General features: G+C 49.0%; 1 protein-coding gene across 5 annotated transcripts in view; it reads left to right on the top strand.

The window, feature by feature from the left end:
• The window catches only part of GATA3 (GATA binding protein 3), a 30,292-nt gene extending 17,663 nt beyond the window's left edge, over nucleotides 1-12,629 (top strand). For 4 of the 5 annotated variants that reach the window (XM_038530158.1, XM_038530157.1, XM_038530160.1 and 1 more), the window contains exons 4-6: nucleotides 1,733-1,878; nucleotides 6,374-6,499; nucleotides 10,496-12,629. In XM_038530158.1, coding sequence (XP_038386086.1) covers nucleotides 1,733-1,878; nucleotides 6,374-6,499; nucleotides 10,496-10,780 — 557 coding nt within the window. In that variant the 3' untranslated portion in view covers nucleotides 10,781-12,629. The remainder of the gene's footprint in view (nucleotides 1-1,732; nucleotides 1,879-6,373; nucleotides 6,500-10,495) is intronic. The other variant, XM_038530161.1, reaches the window with a different exon arrangement.
• The last annotated feature ends 2,133 nt before the right edge of the window (nucleotides 12,630-14,762 follow it).

Here is a 14,762-nt window from a genome sequence, read left to right as displayed (position 1 = left end):
CCCAGCACTATTATGAACTCCAGTGTCAGGCAAAGCCCTCCATTTCTGAAAGTCTTTTTCTTCCCCAGAACCTGTCCCTAGAGAAAAGAACAGGCTTACAGGTGTGAACCCCCCCTCGTCCTTCATTCTTGGTCGAGGGGTTTCCCAAGGCCAGACGGGTCCTGGGGCCCCCAAGCCAGAGGGCATCATCCAGATTCCCAGGTAGCCTGCCCGTTCCCTTCCTCCGCCCGCCCTGTCTTCCTGGTACTTTGGAATTAGCCCATGAATCTCAGAAAACACATTAACCCTTAGGGGCTCATCTCTGCCCCCTGCCACCCTCCCAGACCTCCCTCCTGGCACCCCCCAGGGAAACCGAAACTGTCTCCGGACTCCTCCTCTTGGGAGACCAGCTCCACTGAAGCCCCTGGCTCTCTCAGGGTCGCCTGTGGGTGGGGGAGTAGGGGCGGGGTGGGGGTGAGCCCCTCCCAGTCTGGCTCTGTTGGCAGAGATGCTGGTACATGCCCACCAGGACGGTGAGCCCCCCCCCAGAGGTGGGCAGGTTCTCCCACAGAAGTTGGAAAGAAATCAGTGAGCAAACTCCCCCCACCGTGGTCCTAAAATGGTATTTTGAGGGATTCTCTCCAGGAGCTTTCCCTCCGGAGATGGGTCTGGGTCACTCTCCCGCCCCTGGAGTGAACCGGCCTGGCCGGTTTTTTTGTTTATTTTGTTTGTTTGTTTTTTTGGAAAAAGAGCAACTGCAGGAAGGCCTTGGTTAATGAGCTGACCCAGAGGCCGCCCCCCCCCTTCCTTTAATTGGCCTTTTCTCCTGATCTGCTCCTCATGCTGCTCCTTCCAGACATGCCCTCCTTCTCCTTTTCACCCGCCAACATCTCCAGGGGGTTCCCTCCAGCACCTTCTGGCCTGCTCCAGCTGGGGTCCTCCTTCGCCTTCTGCGTCGTCACCACGGGGCTGGCACATCATAGAAAACCTTGTTCTTTTCTAAGAGAGGAAAAAGGTGGTAGGGGTGGGGAGGGGAATGAGTGGACCCCACCGGGTCTTGTCTATTATTTGCCAGCCGGGGACACCTCCAGTTGTATTGGAAGTAAAATCTAAAGCCTCAGGTCCTGAAAATCAATCAGCCAATTGATGAATCTATTCATCTATTTATTATCTGTTTATCTATCTAGCCATCGATTCATCTTTCCTTTCCTCCCGGTCCTAATCTTCAGGATCCCATCGATCCCTATAGACAGACCCCGGGATGATAATGGGGCCCCTTTTGTTTTCCTTCGAGGGAGGAGGCCGAGGGGGATGTCTAGCCGGGTCATGGTCCCGTCCGGATTTAGGATTTTCTCAGGGAACTATTTCAAGTTGCAATTTGCCTTCCTCCTTGGCTGCGCAGGATCTTCCCCATCGAGTCAGGCAGGCCCAGAGCAAAGTTCTGCTGCTGGTTATTCATGAGCCACTTCTTGGGGCGGGAGCTGAACGTTTAAGGCAATGGTTAAGCCATGACAGGGCCAGACGGTGACTCTTTCCCACCTGGGAGCCACCTTAAGGGAAGTGGGGGGCGGCAGCTGCAGCAGTGGTGGTGGTGGTGGTGGTGCCGGTGGTGGTGGCGGTGGTGCTGGAAGTTCCCCAATGGAGGGAGCAGAGAGGGGGGAAGAAAAAAGTTCCCAAGGTTACTTTCATTCCCTCCTTCTGCGGGCTGTCGGTTTTGCTTCCATAAGTGACTTATGTGTGATCTTGTTTCCAGAAGGCAGGGAGTGCGTGAACTGCGGGGCCACCTCAACCCCGCTGTGGCGACGGGATGGCACCGGGCACTACCTGTGCAACGCCTGTGGGCTCTATCACAAAATGAATGGACAGAACCGACCCCTTATCAAGCCCAAGCGAAGGCTGGTGAGTTCGAGGGAACACTGATCCAACACTGACCATTGTGTGTTTTTAATTTCCTCTCCTCAGGAAGGAGAGCTTTCTGCAGGAAATTGGCAGGACAGCTCAAAATCATGTCAGCTTGCTTGGGATCATTCCCCCCCACCCCCCCGCCTTTTTTCTTTTCTCAAATTAGATAGACAGCAAAGAAAGTTCTCTCTGCTTCTCCCTCTTCTCTCTCTTTTTTCCCCCTTGCCATTTCCTAAGTCGCTCGCCCCATTTCTAAGCTGGCTTTTTGGTTAGCAAATCTCTGATGTATCTGCAAATAGAAGGAGAGCTGGACTAGGACCAGGGCAACCGAGTTCAGATTCGTGGGTGTGATCACTGTGCCATGGATGGAGATGGAACGGGCCGGGCACCTTCCAGGACAGGTCCCTAAGTGGCAGGTCCCTGAGGAAGTGAGCACACTTTGTGCCACGGAGGGGTCTCGTGTGCCCAGGCTGTATGACTGATGGGGCCAATTAGCTGAATCCCACAGACAGCAGCCACTGGATCTGGCTGAGGTTTTCTTCTTTCCTGGTCCTCAGGGTTGAGGGCTTTCTGCAGCTCATGACTTTGGGGGGTGGGGTGTGGGGGAAACCGTGTGATTCCTGCCTTGCCTCTTGGTCTCCTGTAACATTTGGTCGTATTTTCCCTTTGAACTACTGCTTGGGAGGGTGATGGTTTGTAATCCCCTCCTTCCTTTTTTCTTTAGACTTCTCTCAAGCCTCAGGAGTACTCTGAGCTATTTAGAAGGGAAACTAGCGGGAGAAGTTCATTTGTGAACTTGTCTTAGGAACCTCGGGCTCGGATTGAGTAGCAAGTGTATGTAGCAGACAAATAAAAGCAGGCTTGGCAAATGATAACCCTAACCACAGTCAAGAGATCAAAATGCTTTTTGTGGTGATGACATTCACCAAGTAGAGAGGGGAGGAGGTGAGTTTCCTCATGCAGATTAATGGATAAAGCAGCATCCATCAAATTCTAAGTGTGTGTGTGTTGTGTGTGGGAGAAACAAATCCTCTGTGTTCTTTTTAAAGAATTATTTGTCATCTCCATCAGATTTTAGCGCAACTCAACACCTTTCACATCCTTTTCAGAAGAAGGAAAAACTTTCTAGGGATGGAAGTGCCCACGTGACTTTAATTTTTTTGGCAATCCTCTCCCTCTCCCGGCTTTATTCCTTCTGATCTTTGCCCCCTTCTCAGCCGTTCTCAACCTCCCCCCACTCAGTCTCCATGCACTTGGGTATTTTTTTTTTCCCTTCTCTCATGTGCAAAGCTAACTTCCTAGGAAAAAGCTGCCGGATATCTGAGCACTGGAGATAACTCATAAACAACAACCCAGCTTCCCCAACCTAAACATCAAGATGTTTGAACGTATCAGAACAAGACGTGTTTGAAAAAAAAATGGCTGGAGGTGTTAGCACAGAATGAATATGATCGCACCACAAAAGAATGCTCTGAATCATTCAAAACCTGGCCTTAGTAAAAAAAAAAAAAAAAAAAAAAAAAAAAAAGAAAATAAAAAAAAAAGAAAAAGAAAAAGAAAGAAAAGAAAAAGGAAAGAAGGAAAGGGAAAGAAACAAAACTAACAACAAAAACTTAATTCTTAAAATAAGTCATGGTACCATCCTGATAATTGGACTTTTTTTTTTAAGGTAAAAAAGAATAAGAACAAAGAGGGTATAAAGTCTGAGAGTATGGGCTGGTTGATGAGCAAGAGTGCATTTGACATTTTCTTGGGGTTTCTTCTGTCTGGGCAGATTGTTGCATAGGAGGGCTCTACTTGCATTTTATATAAGTTTGTCTTTATTCTCCTTTCATAAGAAATCTCTAGAACTCTGAGTAATAATTGCTTTTAATTCTGGTGTTCATTGGCTGTCACATTTTAAGCTGTCTTTTCTTTCTTACTCATCCGTTCTGAGTGGTTTTATGTTTTTAGTTCCATGGAATTCATATGCTCCAGAGACCGACTCAGAGCACAGTCAGGATATCGTGTATATATTTTTTAGCCCTTAGACGCGTTTGACTTCTGAGTTACCTAGAACTTTCTTTTTCTTCCCTCTATATTTCCTGCTCCTTCGGGCCAGCTCCGCCTCCCCACTTTGCTCTCTTGGCTGTGCACGTTTGCAGATTCACCAAAGACCACCCAGCCCAGAATGTGGCTAGCTCTTCCGAAAGATGCATATCTAACACTGAATAAACTCATGCAGGAAATAGAAGAAATGACTGGAGAGAAGAGCCATAAAATAGAATATTTTTTTCCGAGTGTTGCCAGGGTTTCCGTATGTCTGATGGCTAGCTGAGGAGAGCCTGCTTTATTAATGTACTTTGTCTCCTGCTAGAGAACCAAACAGTGTGGCTTTTAGAGGTTCTGTATAAATTCGCATCAAGTCTGGGGACCGGAGATGTATGCTGAGGCCGCTTTACGTATTTATGTTACTGTCAATATTACTGGGAGGGACTGTACCAGGAACCTCATCGCTTGGGGCTCGGATTTTACCCGCTGGCATTCTGGGCTCATAGTACACATTAGAAGTTGCTGAGCTGGGAAATCTGGTGCCCGCGTAGATATTCATCGACTGCATCTGAGTATCTGTTCTAAAGAAAAAAAGTACAGGAAGAGAAAAATGATCACATGATAACATCGTTGTCAGAATCATTAAGGCCTGATTTTATGTAGCAGTTTCTTCCCTAGAGGATACGAGTGACAGGTAGGTCAGATGCAGCTCAGTGAGGTTCTTGAAGGCAGGTGGGCGCAAACGTGCGGTGCCAGAGGCGGCGGTGCCTCCGGGATTGTGGTGAACTGTTTCCAGAAGGGACGGCCAGAAAGTTAGAGCTTTCTCAGTCATGACAGAGAAGAGCTGTTTTGACTTCTAGGTGTTTTTTTTTTTTTTTTTTTTTCCCCAGAATGCAGAAAATAATCATGGGGTGTGTGTGGGAGAAGCCATAGCTCTGCTATTTAAGCTTGTAGGAAAGAGAAGCATATCTGTGGGACGGTTTAGTGGTTTGAAGGGAACAGAAGCAGTCTGCTTAATTCGGAATAACTACCAGGTTTTTCCCATATCTGGCAGCTTTGGGTGTTTGGCCTAACTTTTTGCTTGATGAAATATTGATGGAAAAAAAAGGAAAAAAGAAAAAGCACAGCACAATCCCTATAGTTTTATCTCGGGCTCTTTCATAAACATGCCAGAATTTTCTAGATCACAGATAGCCGGTATCTCTCTCTCTCTCTCTCTTGACTTTGGTAAGATATTTGAGTCCAGAGCAGGGGCCTACTTTCTCAGTTAAAATTGCCTTTTTATGTTGGGGGAGGGGGTGACGGATTGACAGGGGTATACGTTAAAAGGGACCCAACTTCATTTTCTGTGGAAAGTATTTGAGTTTAAATTTTTTTTTTTTAAAGCATGGACATAGGGACTCGTACCCTCGTAAATTTAAGTGCGTCAAAAAGCGAAAGAAAAAAAATCTCCCTCTTAAAGGAAATGAAGGCAATGACACAATCCGATAATTAAAATTCAAGCTGAGCCTGACATCTGACCTGCAACTCTTGTGCTCTCTGTGAACAGCAAATAGGAAATACCTAATTTCACGAAGGTGAAATGAGATGAGAGCAGGACGGGGTGGGTGGGTTCCTGTTGATTAGCAGAATTCTTCATTCTTTTCAGTTTGTCTCATGAACTGAAAGCCACCTAGAGAGAATGAGGGTGGCGGTCACCAGGAGTGACCGAGCCTGGAAGGGACGGGCCGTGCAACTGTAGGGCCGCTGCACGTTTGCTGGAGTCTTGCTCACGAGGGATGTCCTACCTGGTGCTTCCTGGATGGCACGTCCTGGGGGTGCACGGCCCCCCACCTCCGACACAGGCACGGGTGCTCTTGGACCGAGCTGGCCCTCTCTTCTCTTTCTGATCCAGCATTTCTTTATTTGGGAGCTGTCAAGCGCTCCCCGTGTTTGGGCTTGCTCTTCCTCCGCTGTCAGTGTGTCGTGATGGCCGGTAGCCTCCTCGAGGATTGAGCTGGGCAGTTGCCCTTGAAAGAGGCCTCCTGTGAGTCTGGTGGACCAGGGGTACTGGGAGCCGGGTCCCTAACGAACGTGGTTAATTCAGGGTCACTACCCATACACATTACGCATCTGGCGAACTTTGCTGGGTGAGGCTCGGGCAGGGGGGTCATTAGCTCGGGGAGGTGGCGCTGGCTCTCTGACCTATCCCTTGCTGCCCCATAGGACGGCAGGCTGAATTCTGAACCCCTTGACGACAGTCTGACAGGCTCCTATGCCAGTGGATTGGCTGAATTTTTCTTCTTGAGGCAGCTTTTGGGGATCTTTATTACTTTCATGTGGGCCACTTGCTAGTTTTGATTTCAATGATAATTTTTTCTTTTTTCCTTTTCCTTTTTTTTTTTTTTTTAAAGTGTGTCCCCGTAGTTCTGAAAACACATTTAACATTTGCTTTGATTTTACCCTCTCTCCCCACTCCCAGTCGGCAGCAAGAAGGGCAGGGACGTCCTGTGCGAACTGTCAAACCACCACTACTACCCTCTGGAGAAGAAATGCCAACGGAGACCCCGTCTGTAATGCCTGTGGGCTGTACTACAAGCTGCATAATGTAAGTGTCCTGGGCCCAGGCCCGGCTCCTTTCTTGGGGATGCCCGGGAGATAGCGTTTCCTACTCCAGGTCCCCTTCTCCATTCGATCGCCCTCCTTTGGGCCAAGTGCTCTGTACCCCATGGCTGTGCTGAGCCCAGAGAGTGTAGGGCAAGGAGGGACCCCATGGCCCCAGGTCCGTGTGGAAAACACCACGATGCCACCATCCAATGGCCTGAGGTGGGCCTGGCCTGGGCTCTCCTGTCTTCCCTTTGGAAAACCATTCTGTTTCAATGTTTCCTTGCAGTTGAAACTTTTTGCAAAAGAGGGAAAGAGAGCAAGCAAGGGAGTGGAGGGGAAAGGTGGAGAGAATTGGGTGGAATGGTGTGCGGGGCCCCCGGAGTGCTGGGACAGGATGGCTCTGTCACTGGGGGGCAGGCAGGAGGCTCGCTTAGGCCGTGTTGTGAATTTTAAATGGACTCTCTGTGTACAAGACGTGAGACGAAACGTCTGGCCGATTTCATCAGACGTCTTGGTCCTCCCCAGCAGAGAAGGGATGACAGCAGCCGAGTGCGGTTGTCCATACCAGGGAAAAGAAACTCTTGTCTCCTCTTCTCTATCATCTTTTCGCAGATTGAGAATTCCCAGCCAGGGTTTAGCTGTGTCGTTTCCAATCTTTTACTTGGGGGTCCTCCCATTTTGTAATATCTTTATATATAAAAAAAAAAATTGGGTGTTTTTTGTTTTCCTGAAATAACTCTGGCTGACAGGCCATGACCTCCTGAGGCCTGCAGTTTAATTAATTCCAACGAAGAAAAAAATTGCCATTTCTCTTTCTTTCTCCTACAGTCTCCTTGCCAATCTGACTCTGGCAAAGTCTGGGGCTGAATGGGGAAGAGGCAGGGCTTTTTGCTCAGGGCCATTCTGGCAGCGAGCTCATCTTACTCAGGCATACCTTGGAATCGAGAGGAAGCTTTCCTGCTTAGATTTTTTTTTTTTTTTTGAGGTGCAGGAGCATTTCTCAGGGTGATCCTACCACCCTCTTCCCTCTTTACCTTTTGGGAATACATTGCTGCCAGGTCCAGGGACCCCTGTGACACTCATGGCCCTGCCTCTGGGGTCATCCCCTCCTGACACATCCCCTCCTGGTCCCTAACGGAACTGGTCTTACCAGTCACTGTCTCTGGGACCCTGGGATGGACGGCAGCCTCCACCTGTTTGTCAGCAGTGCAACCTGAGTTCTGTTTTCACTTTGGGGAGTTGACTCCCTCGTCGCTGTGCAGTCAGATTTGTGATCAAAATCTGGAAGATTTGGGGCATCCGAGTTTTACGGGCTACCTGGCCATTGCCACAGCCTCTCCTGATTGTTTTTGGCTGTAATTTCTGGTTTTCAAAGAACTTTCGGGTTGCTTGATTACATTTGAGCCTCAGATCGCCCCATGATGCCGACAGGACAGAAGTTGATTTCCGTTTTACTTGAAGAGGTTATGACTCAGACAATCGAGTGTCTTGTGCAAACCAACTTGGCCAGTGGAGCAGAAGAGCCGAGACTGGCCTGAGAGTGGCCCAGGCCTTCCGGGGAGGTCGGGGGTGTGAGGGCTGCTAGGGACCAGTGGAAAGTAAACCCGTTCCCCCTTCAGGATGTACCCGGGTTCCATTCAAAGTAATGAATTGGCCGCATATAGATCTTTCTTTCCTCTGCGCATAGGAGTGCGGGGGAAACGAACCAGCCCTCAATTTCAGGGGCTCCTTAGCCATGACGACATAGGGTCTTGGTTGTGTCCCATCTAAAAAAAAAAGGAAAGAGGGAAAGTTCTAGAGGATACCAGTTTTTCTCAAGTCTTCACTGCTCTTTCTCTCTCCCACCCCATCCTTAATGGGCTCCTGACTTCGTGGCTGGCGGGGAACCTTGCTCCCCAACAAGTGGTCTTTCCACCTTCCCTGCTTTAGCGAGGCTTTGCAGAAGGAGGCGACTTCTGTGTGCTTGGCGACAGGAGCTTATAACCTGCGAACGGTCTCGTGGCGTCGTGTGTGTTATGCCCACCGGGGTACCCGTGTGCCCACGCTGGGAGTTAGTTCCTTCCTCCTTATCTAGGTGTTTCGATAACTACCTATCGCAGGATCAGTGTATCTAGGTGGTGTTGAGACTAGTTATCTGGGGTTGTGCTGCTATCTGTGTAACTAGATATTATATTTAGATATCTGGCTGTGTATATCTAGATATCCGCGTAAAGAGCTGTGTGTCTAGACATTATCTTGGGGGGAGATTTGATGTGACAGTAGATTCCTATCACCTCTGCAGGCTGCATCTTTATCTTGATTGTCACTTTGAAGGAGGAACCCTGAGATGTTCTTTTGGCAGTGATCTTTTAGCTCTTCTGCTTTCCTGGCACCAGGGGGACCTGGGTCTCAGCTCTGGCATGGGGTTCGGTACCCCTCTTTGGGGCGGCCTCTCTCAGCTCTACCCCGGGAAGCTGTGGTCTGCTGCTCCCAGAAGTGCTGTTGGCAGCCTTTTGCTCTTGGCTGTTGGGTTCTATCTTCCTCCTTTTTTCTTCTTTTAAAAGATTTTATTTATTTATTCATGAGAGTCACAGAGAGAGAGGCAGAGACACAGGCAGAAGGAGAAGCAGGCTCCAAACAGGGAGCCCGATGCAGGACTCGATCCCAGGACCCCGGGATCAGGACCTGAGCCGAAGGCAGATGCTCAGCCACGGAGCCTCCCAGGCGCCCCTCTGTCTTCCTCCTTAACTCTCCTGTTCTAGCTTGTGGATCAGACTGGTAGGTCCTGGAGACCGGAGAGCCTCTTCTCTTCCTCCACCCCTGAGGACCCAGGTGGAAGAGGATGCTTTTCCCTAAGGAGTCAGAATGACTGGGAGGGACCCTGACCTTCCCTCCTCCAGATGTCTTGCCTGACGCATGGCCAGATGTTGTGTGGTTTGCCGTACGGGGCAGATGTGTGCCGTTGAGGTGACTCGGATTCTGACTCGTTGTGGGGAGTGAGCTCTGCTTGCCTTGTCAAGGCCCCTCTCTTGATCCTACCCCCGGCCCTCTGCCCCCAGCCCGTGTATCTTAGAGGCTTCTCCAAAAGAGGGAGGTGGTGTGCTGTCTCGGATGCTGAAGACTAGTTGATGATGTTCAGAGGAGGACCTTGCTTGCCTTCCTGGAGCTCACTCCTGCTCTGAAATTTTCCGGACGAGGGTGCTTTCGGGCCTGCGTGGTTCGGCGCACCCCACGGTGCTTAGCAAGTTGGTGGGGATGGGTCGCTTGGCCACTTCTCTAGGTAGAAGTGCAGAGTCAGAACTAGGCCTTTTGTTGGTTGGGGCTGCTGTGATGGGGGCAAGAGACACCTCATTCAAACACGACCCCAGAAATTCCAGGGGAGGATTTCTACAGTGCCCCTAAGTGTGCGAAGCTCGGGCAGGAGGGAGGCCTCTGGACGTTACTTTGGAGAGGGGTGCAGCCCTCATCCCTCCAGGCACAGGGGCTGGAACCCCTCAGCTTGGTCGCCTTGGCGATGCGTGGATTTCCCACGAAGAGACAAAATGTTATTTCCCTTAGAGATTCCTTATTGCCTCCCTTTCCATGAGCTGTTGTTCTAAGGAGGTTCTAAGGAAGTAACACGAGTCGTTATATTTTAGCTCCCAGAGAAACGCAGTCGTGCAGGGTGGGTCTCTAGAATAGGGTCCTTGGGGACGCAGGGTTTCCCGAGGCACATTTTCCCTGAAGTGATTGATGTTGCTGAGCATCAATGACACCCTGTGCCTGGACCAGCTCACCTGGGATCTCTCTGTGCCTGACACCGAGAGAGGCTGACAGTAGGAACCCCGCCGCAGGCTGAGTCTGCAGGACCCCGGGTCCCCTGCAAGGAGACAGGAAAGGGTGGGAGGAAGGGCCCCCCTCCCCAGAAGCAGATCCCTGGTGCGGGGCGGTCAGAGGCACCGTGGTGAGGTGTGAAAGCCTGTGCCCTTTCAGAGCCAGCCAAAAAGTAAAAAAAAAAAAAAAATTGATCTTTGTTTAGATCAACAGACCCCTGACCATGAAGAAGGAAGGCATCCAGACCAGAAACCGAAAAATGTCTAGCAAATCCAAAAAGTGCAAAAAGGTGCATGACACGCTGGAGGACTTCCCCAAGAGCAGCTCGTTCAACCCTGCCGCCCTCTCCAGACACATGTCCTCCCTCGGCCACATTTCCCCTTTCAGCCACTCCAGCCACATGCTGACCACTCCAACGCCGATGCACCCCCCGTCCAGCCTCTCCTTCGGACCTCACCATCCTTCCAGTATGGTCACCGCCATGGGTTAGAGCCCCTGCTCGATGCTTCTAGGCCTCCCGGCGAGAGTCCCTCCAGCCCTTTCTACGTGCATTTTTGCAGGAGCAGTATCATGAAGCCGAAAACCGATGGATCTATGTTTTTGAAGGCAGAAAAGCAAAATGACGTTTGCCACTTTTGCAGAGGAGCTCACTGTGGTGTCTGCGTTCTCGATCACTGAATAATCTGGATCCCATTTGTGAATAAGCCATTCAGACTCTCATTCCCTATTTATCAGGGTCTCTCTAGTGCTGTGAAAAAAAAAAAAAAACAACAACACCCCAACAAAACACAAAAAACAAACCATGGCGAACTTTGCATATAACTTATATTGTAAGAAATACTGTACATTTGAAGAAGACGTTATCGCATCTGGGTAGCCATAAGAAAGGCATCAAGGACGCCAAGGATTTTAAGGAATACGGGGCAGATAACGAACGGAAATTAAGAAGAAACTAGGTCTGCTATTCAAACGGACAAACCGCCAGTGTTGATTCCTTTCACTGGTCACAGTTGTTCGATGCATTAAAAGGAAAAAAAAAAAAAAAGGAAAAAAAAAAAAAAGAAAAAAGTCGTAGGCAAATCATTCGTTCCAAGCGGTGGGCCGCTGTCTAGGAAGGTCTCTCCGTCCTGGGCAGCCAGTGTGGCCACTTGCACGTTGCCATCCGGGGGTTCAGGGAGCCCCCGTCCAGGCCCTACCCGCTTTGTGAACAAGTCCCTGTAATTGTTGTCTGTATGTATAATTCAAAAGCACCAAAATAAGAAAAGATGTAGATTTATTTCATCATATTATACAGACTGAATTGTTGTATAAATTTATTTACTGCTAGTGTTAAGAACTACTTTTTTTGTTTTAATATTTTCCTTCTTTCTCCATTTTTTTTTTTTTTTTTTGGTTGAATAAACTAAGGTAGCTGTGCTCCGGAGGGCTTCTTTTCCATTTTGTTTTTTGATGATATTTATTAACTAGCTTCTAAGGGTACAGCAGCATCTGTCCCCTCCCTCACTCCTTCCGCAGCCTGCGCTGTCAGGGTAGCAATGTATGAGCTACCGACGTGCATGCCCGCGACCTCGGCCGGACAGACCGGGTCCCGAGAGCAGCCTGGCTGATTGTTAGGTCTTGCTGTGTTCTGTGTTTAGTGATCACTGCCTCTCCCATACAGTCTGTTGGAATAATAATATAAAAATAAAGTTAAAGCATTTTAAAAAACAACCAAATAACATCGTATCGAAGTGGTTGGTGGCCAAGCTCTTCTAGAATCTGGTAGCTCTAGCTAATGGGAAAGCAAACCCCAAACCTGTTCAGTTATTCGCTAGGAGGTAATGCAAACATTGATTGCTTTGGGAAGCCGGGCATCTTTGGAGCTCTCACTCTGCTGCAGCCCAGAGGCTTTTTCTCCGCCACCCCCTTCCAGGGTGGGCGGCTGGGGGACCTTCTGCGTCCCCCCCACCCCCAGTGAGCCGCAGCCCCTCCTGCTGGCAGCAGGAGCAAGAGGGAGGATTTCCTCGCGGAGACTGGCGGGCGGATGCAGCTGACGGACCCCGCGGGTCTCTGCAAGATGTGAAGGAGCTGGGCTGGTGCTTGAGTTCATCTCTGTTTTACTTTTCTACTGTCGAATTGAATAACACCGCAGTGGAGGCTTTCTTGGCATGTTTGCGACACACGAAAATAACCGTTTTTTGTAACTTAAACGCTGTATAGTTTCCTTTGACTCTGTTGACAGAATGTGTAACTATGGCACACATTTGAAAAATCTCTGTTAAATCGCCTCTCTGCTTTCTTAGCAAATATTTTAAACCTAAAGCTAAATGTTGAAATAAAGGAGTTAGAGACTTAACTGAGATGCACGCGGAGATCTTACTGGCTGCTAATTAATGACCTGCGCTGGGAATGTTGTTTTCAGCCCCTTCCAAAGCTCTGAAGGTCGGACTCGTCCTCGTCTGTTGCCGAATTCGGTTCGGGAGATTTTTCTGGTGTGGTTCCAGTGTCTCAGGATCCGCCACCACTTTTCTTCGGGGAACAGATTTGAGACCGTGCTCTTTCACCTTAAGAACAGGGAGTTCAAATTCTTGACATTCTTGGGGGGGGGGGTTGCACACGTACAAAAATCCTAAACTCAGTACTCGAGCTACAATGTGTTTTAGGTACCGTGGGCGACACTGGCACCTCTGGTCCGCCCCCACCCTCCTCCTCCTCCTCCTCCTCCAGGGAAGTGTCATTTTATCATTCTGGCCGTTGATTCGGCTCGCTAAGATATTTCTAGAAGATGGTGCAAAAGATCTACACTACACATGATAACAATGATTCTGTTTCTTCGTTAGGGCATTATCACGTGTTTCCATGGTTTTTTTTTTTTTTTCTTCTTCTTCTTTTGACTTCACTTAAATAGAAGACGCTAGAAGAGCAACAGGAGAGGGTTTTACTCTTAGGAAAAAACAGACAGAGGTTGTAGATCTAAAATATTGCTTCAAATGTTTTTGAGGAAACTGTATCCTGTTTTTTTTTTTTAAAGAAGATTTATTTTAGGGAGAGAGGGAGAGAGAGCACGAGCGGGAGGGGAAGGGGCAGAGGGAGAGGGAGAAGCAGACTCTCCACTGAGCAGGGAGCCCTCACCCCCTCCCACCCCAACTCGGGCCCAAGACCGTGACCTGGGCTGAAAGCAGATTCTTAACCGACTGAGCCACCCAGGAGCCCCAGTTTTCAACCTGTTGCGCCTCTCTTTGGAGATAGTTGGATTAGCTTATCCCAAGGAGGTTTGGTTGTGATCTCTACGTGCACATTTGGATGATTTCTTGAAAAACAGTTTAAAAAGCCAACCCAATCGAAAAACACTCAGTGACAGAGGGTCACGGGGAGCTTTTGCTGTTTAGAGCCCCTCTCTAGGATGGTGGAAATTCATGGGTAAACACTTGGGATGTAGGTGCTTCTGTCAACAAACACCTACAGTGAGTGTCTAGACTGAAGTCCGTTTCAAACCACTTTTTTTTTTTTTTCTTAAAGCAGACCAGGAAATAGAGAAACCCAGCCTCCCGTGTCTTCTTCGAGTGTGACATTCACATGTTATTCCCCTTCAGGGACGCTGCGCCCTGTGGTGACACTCCCAGCCGGGCCTCTGCCTTGGTCCTCGCCAGGCAGACAGGAGGCCCCCAGAGGTGGGGACACCCGGAGCCCGGCTTCTGAGATCTGTGTCTCTTTTCTGAACCTCCCTCTGGTTTCAGAATTGGTTTTCAAGGCTTGTCCTCATCACAGGACTTCAGTTTTAGTGTTTCCCAATCAAGAGCCGTGTGGAGGAGGCCCAGCCTTCCCAGGTACTGCGTGCCTGACCTGGATTTAGTAAAAGAGATCTGCTCCCAAAATTCAAACACGGGAACGCAGGATGCCAGCCTTCCTACCCCACCCCTCCGTATTCTCCTCGCAGCAGTGAATTGTCCCATTTGCGTCCCAGGGGTCTCGAAGCATTGTTATTCCAGGCTCTCTTTGGTTTCACACCCTCCTCCATCCTCCACTTAACCCCCAAATGTAGAGTCATTTTTCTCATCTCTCTTGGACAGGGGTCAGCAGAGATAAGAAATAATAATAATAGTAATAATAATAATTATTATTATTTAAAATGATAGAAAGTCCGAAAGAGAACTTTGGGACCATAGCATCTTATATACAGTTTTTACCCTGAAGCAAACATTGCAACTATTATCTGAGACAGCTGATTGACACGCCGACCCCTTCCCTGCACTTTTTTTTTTCTTTAAGGATTTTTAAAATGTATTTATTTGAGAGAAAGAGTGAGAGAACAAGAGAGAGAGAGAAAGAGAGAGCATGAGTAGGGGGAGGAGCAGATGGGGAAGCAGGCTTCCCACAGAGCAGGGAGCCCGAGGTAGGGCTCGACCCCAGAACCCTGGGATCATGACCTGAGCTTCACCGATGGAGCCCCCCAGGCGCCCCTCTCTTGCACTTTCAAATGAACTTCTGAAACA

Source organism: Canis lupus, chromosome 2, assembly GCF_011100685.1.
Source record: "Canis lupus familiaris isolate Mischka breed German Shepherd chromosome 2, alternate assembly UU_Cfam_GSD_1.0, whole genome shotgun sequence".
In the NCBI taxonomy this organism is placed as follows: domain Eukaryota; kingdom Metazoa; phylum Chordata; class Mammalia; order Carnivora; family Canidae; genus Canis; species Canis lupus.
This window is presented reverse-complemented; position numbering and strand designations above follow the sequence as displayed.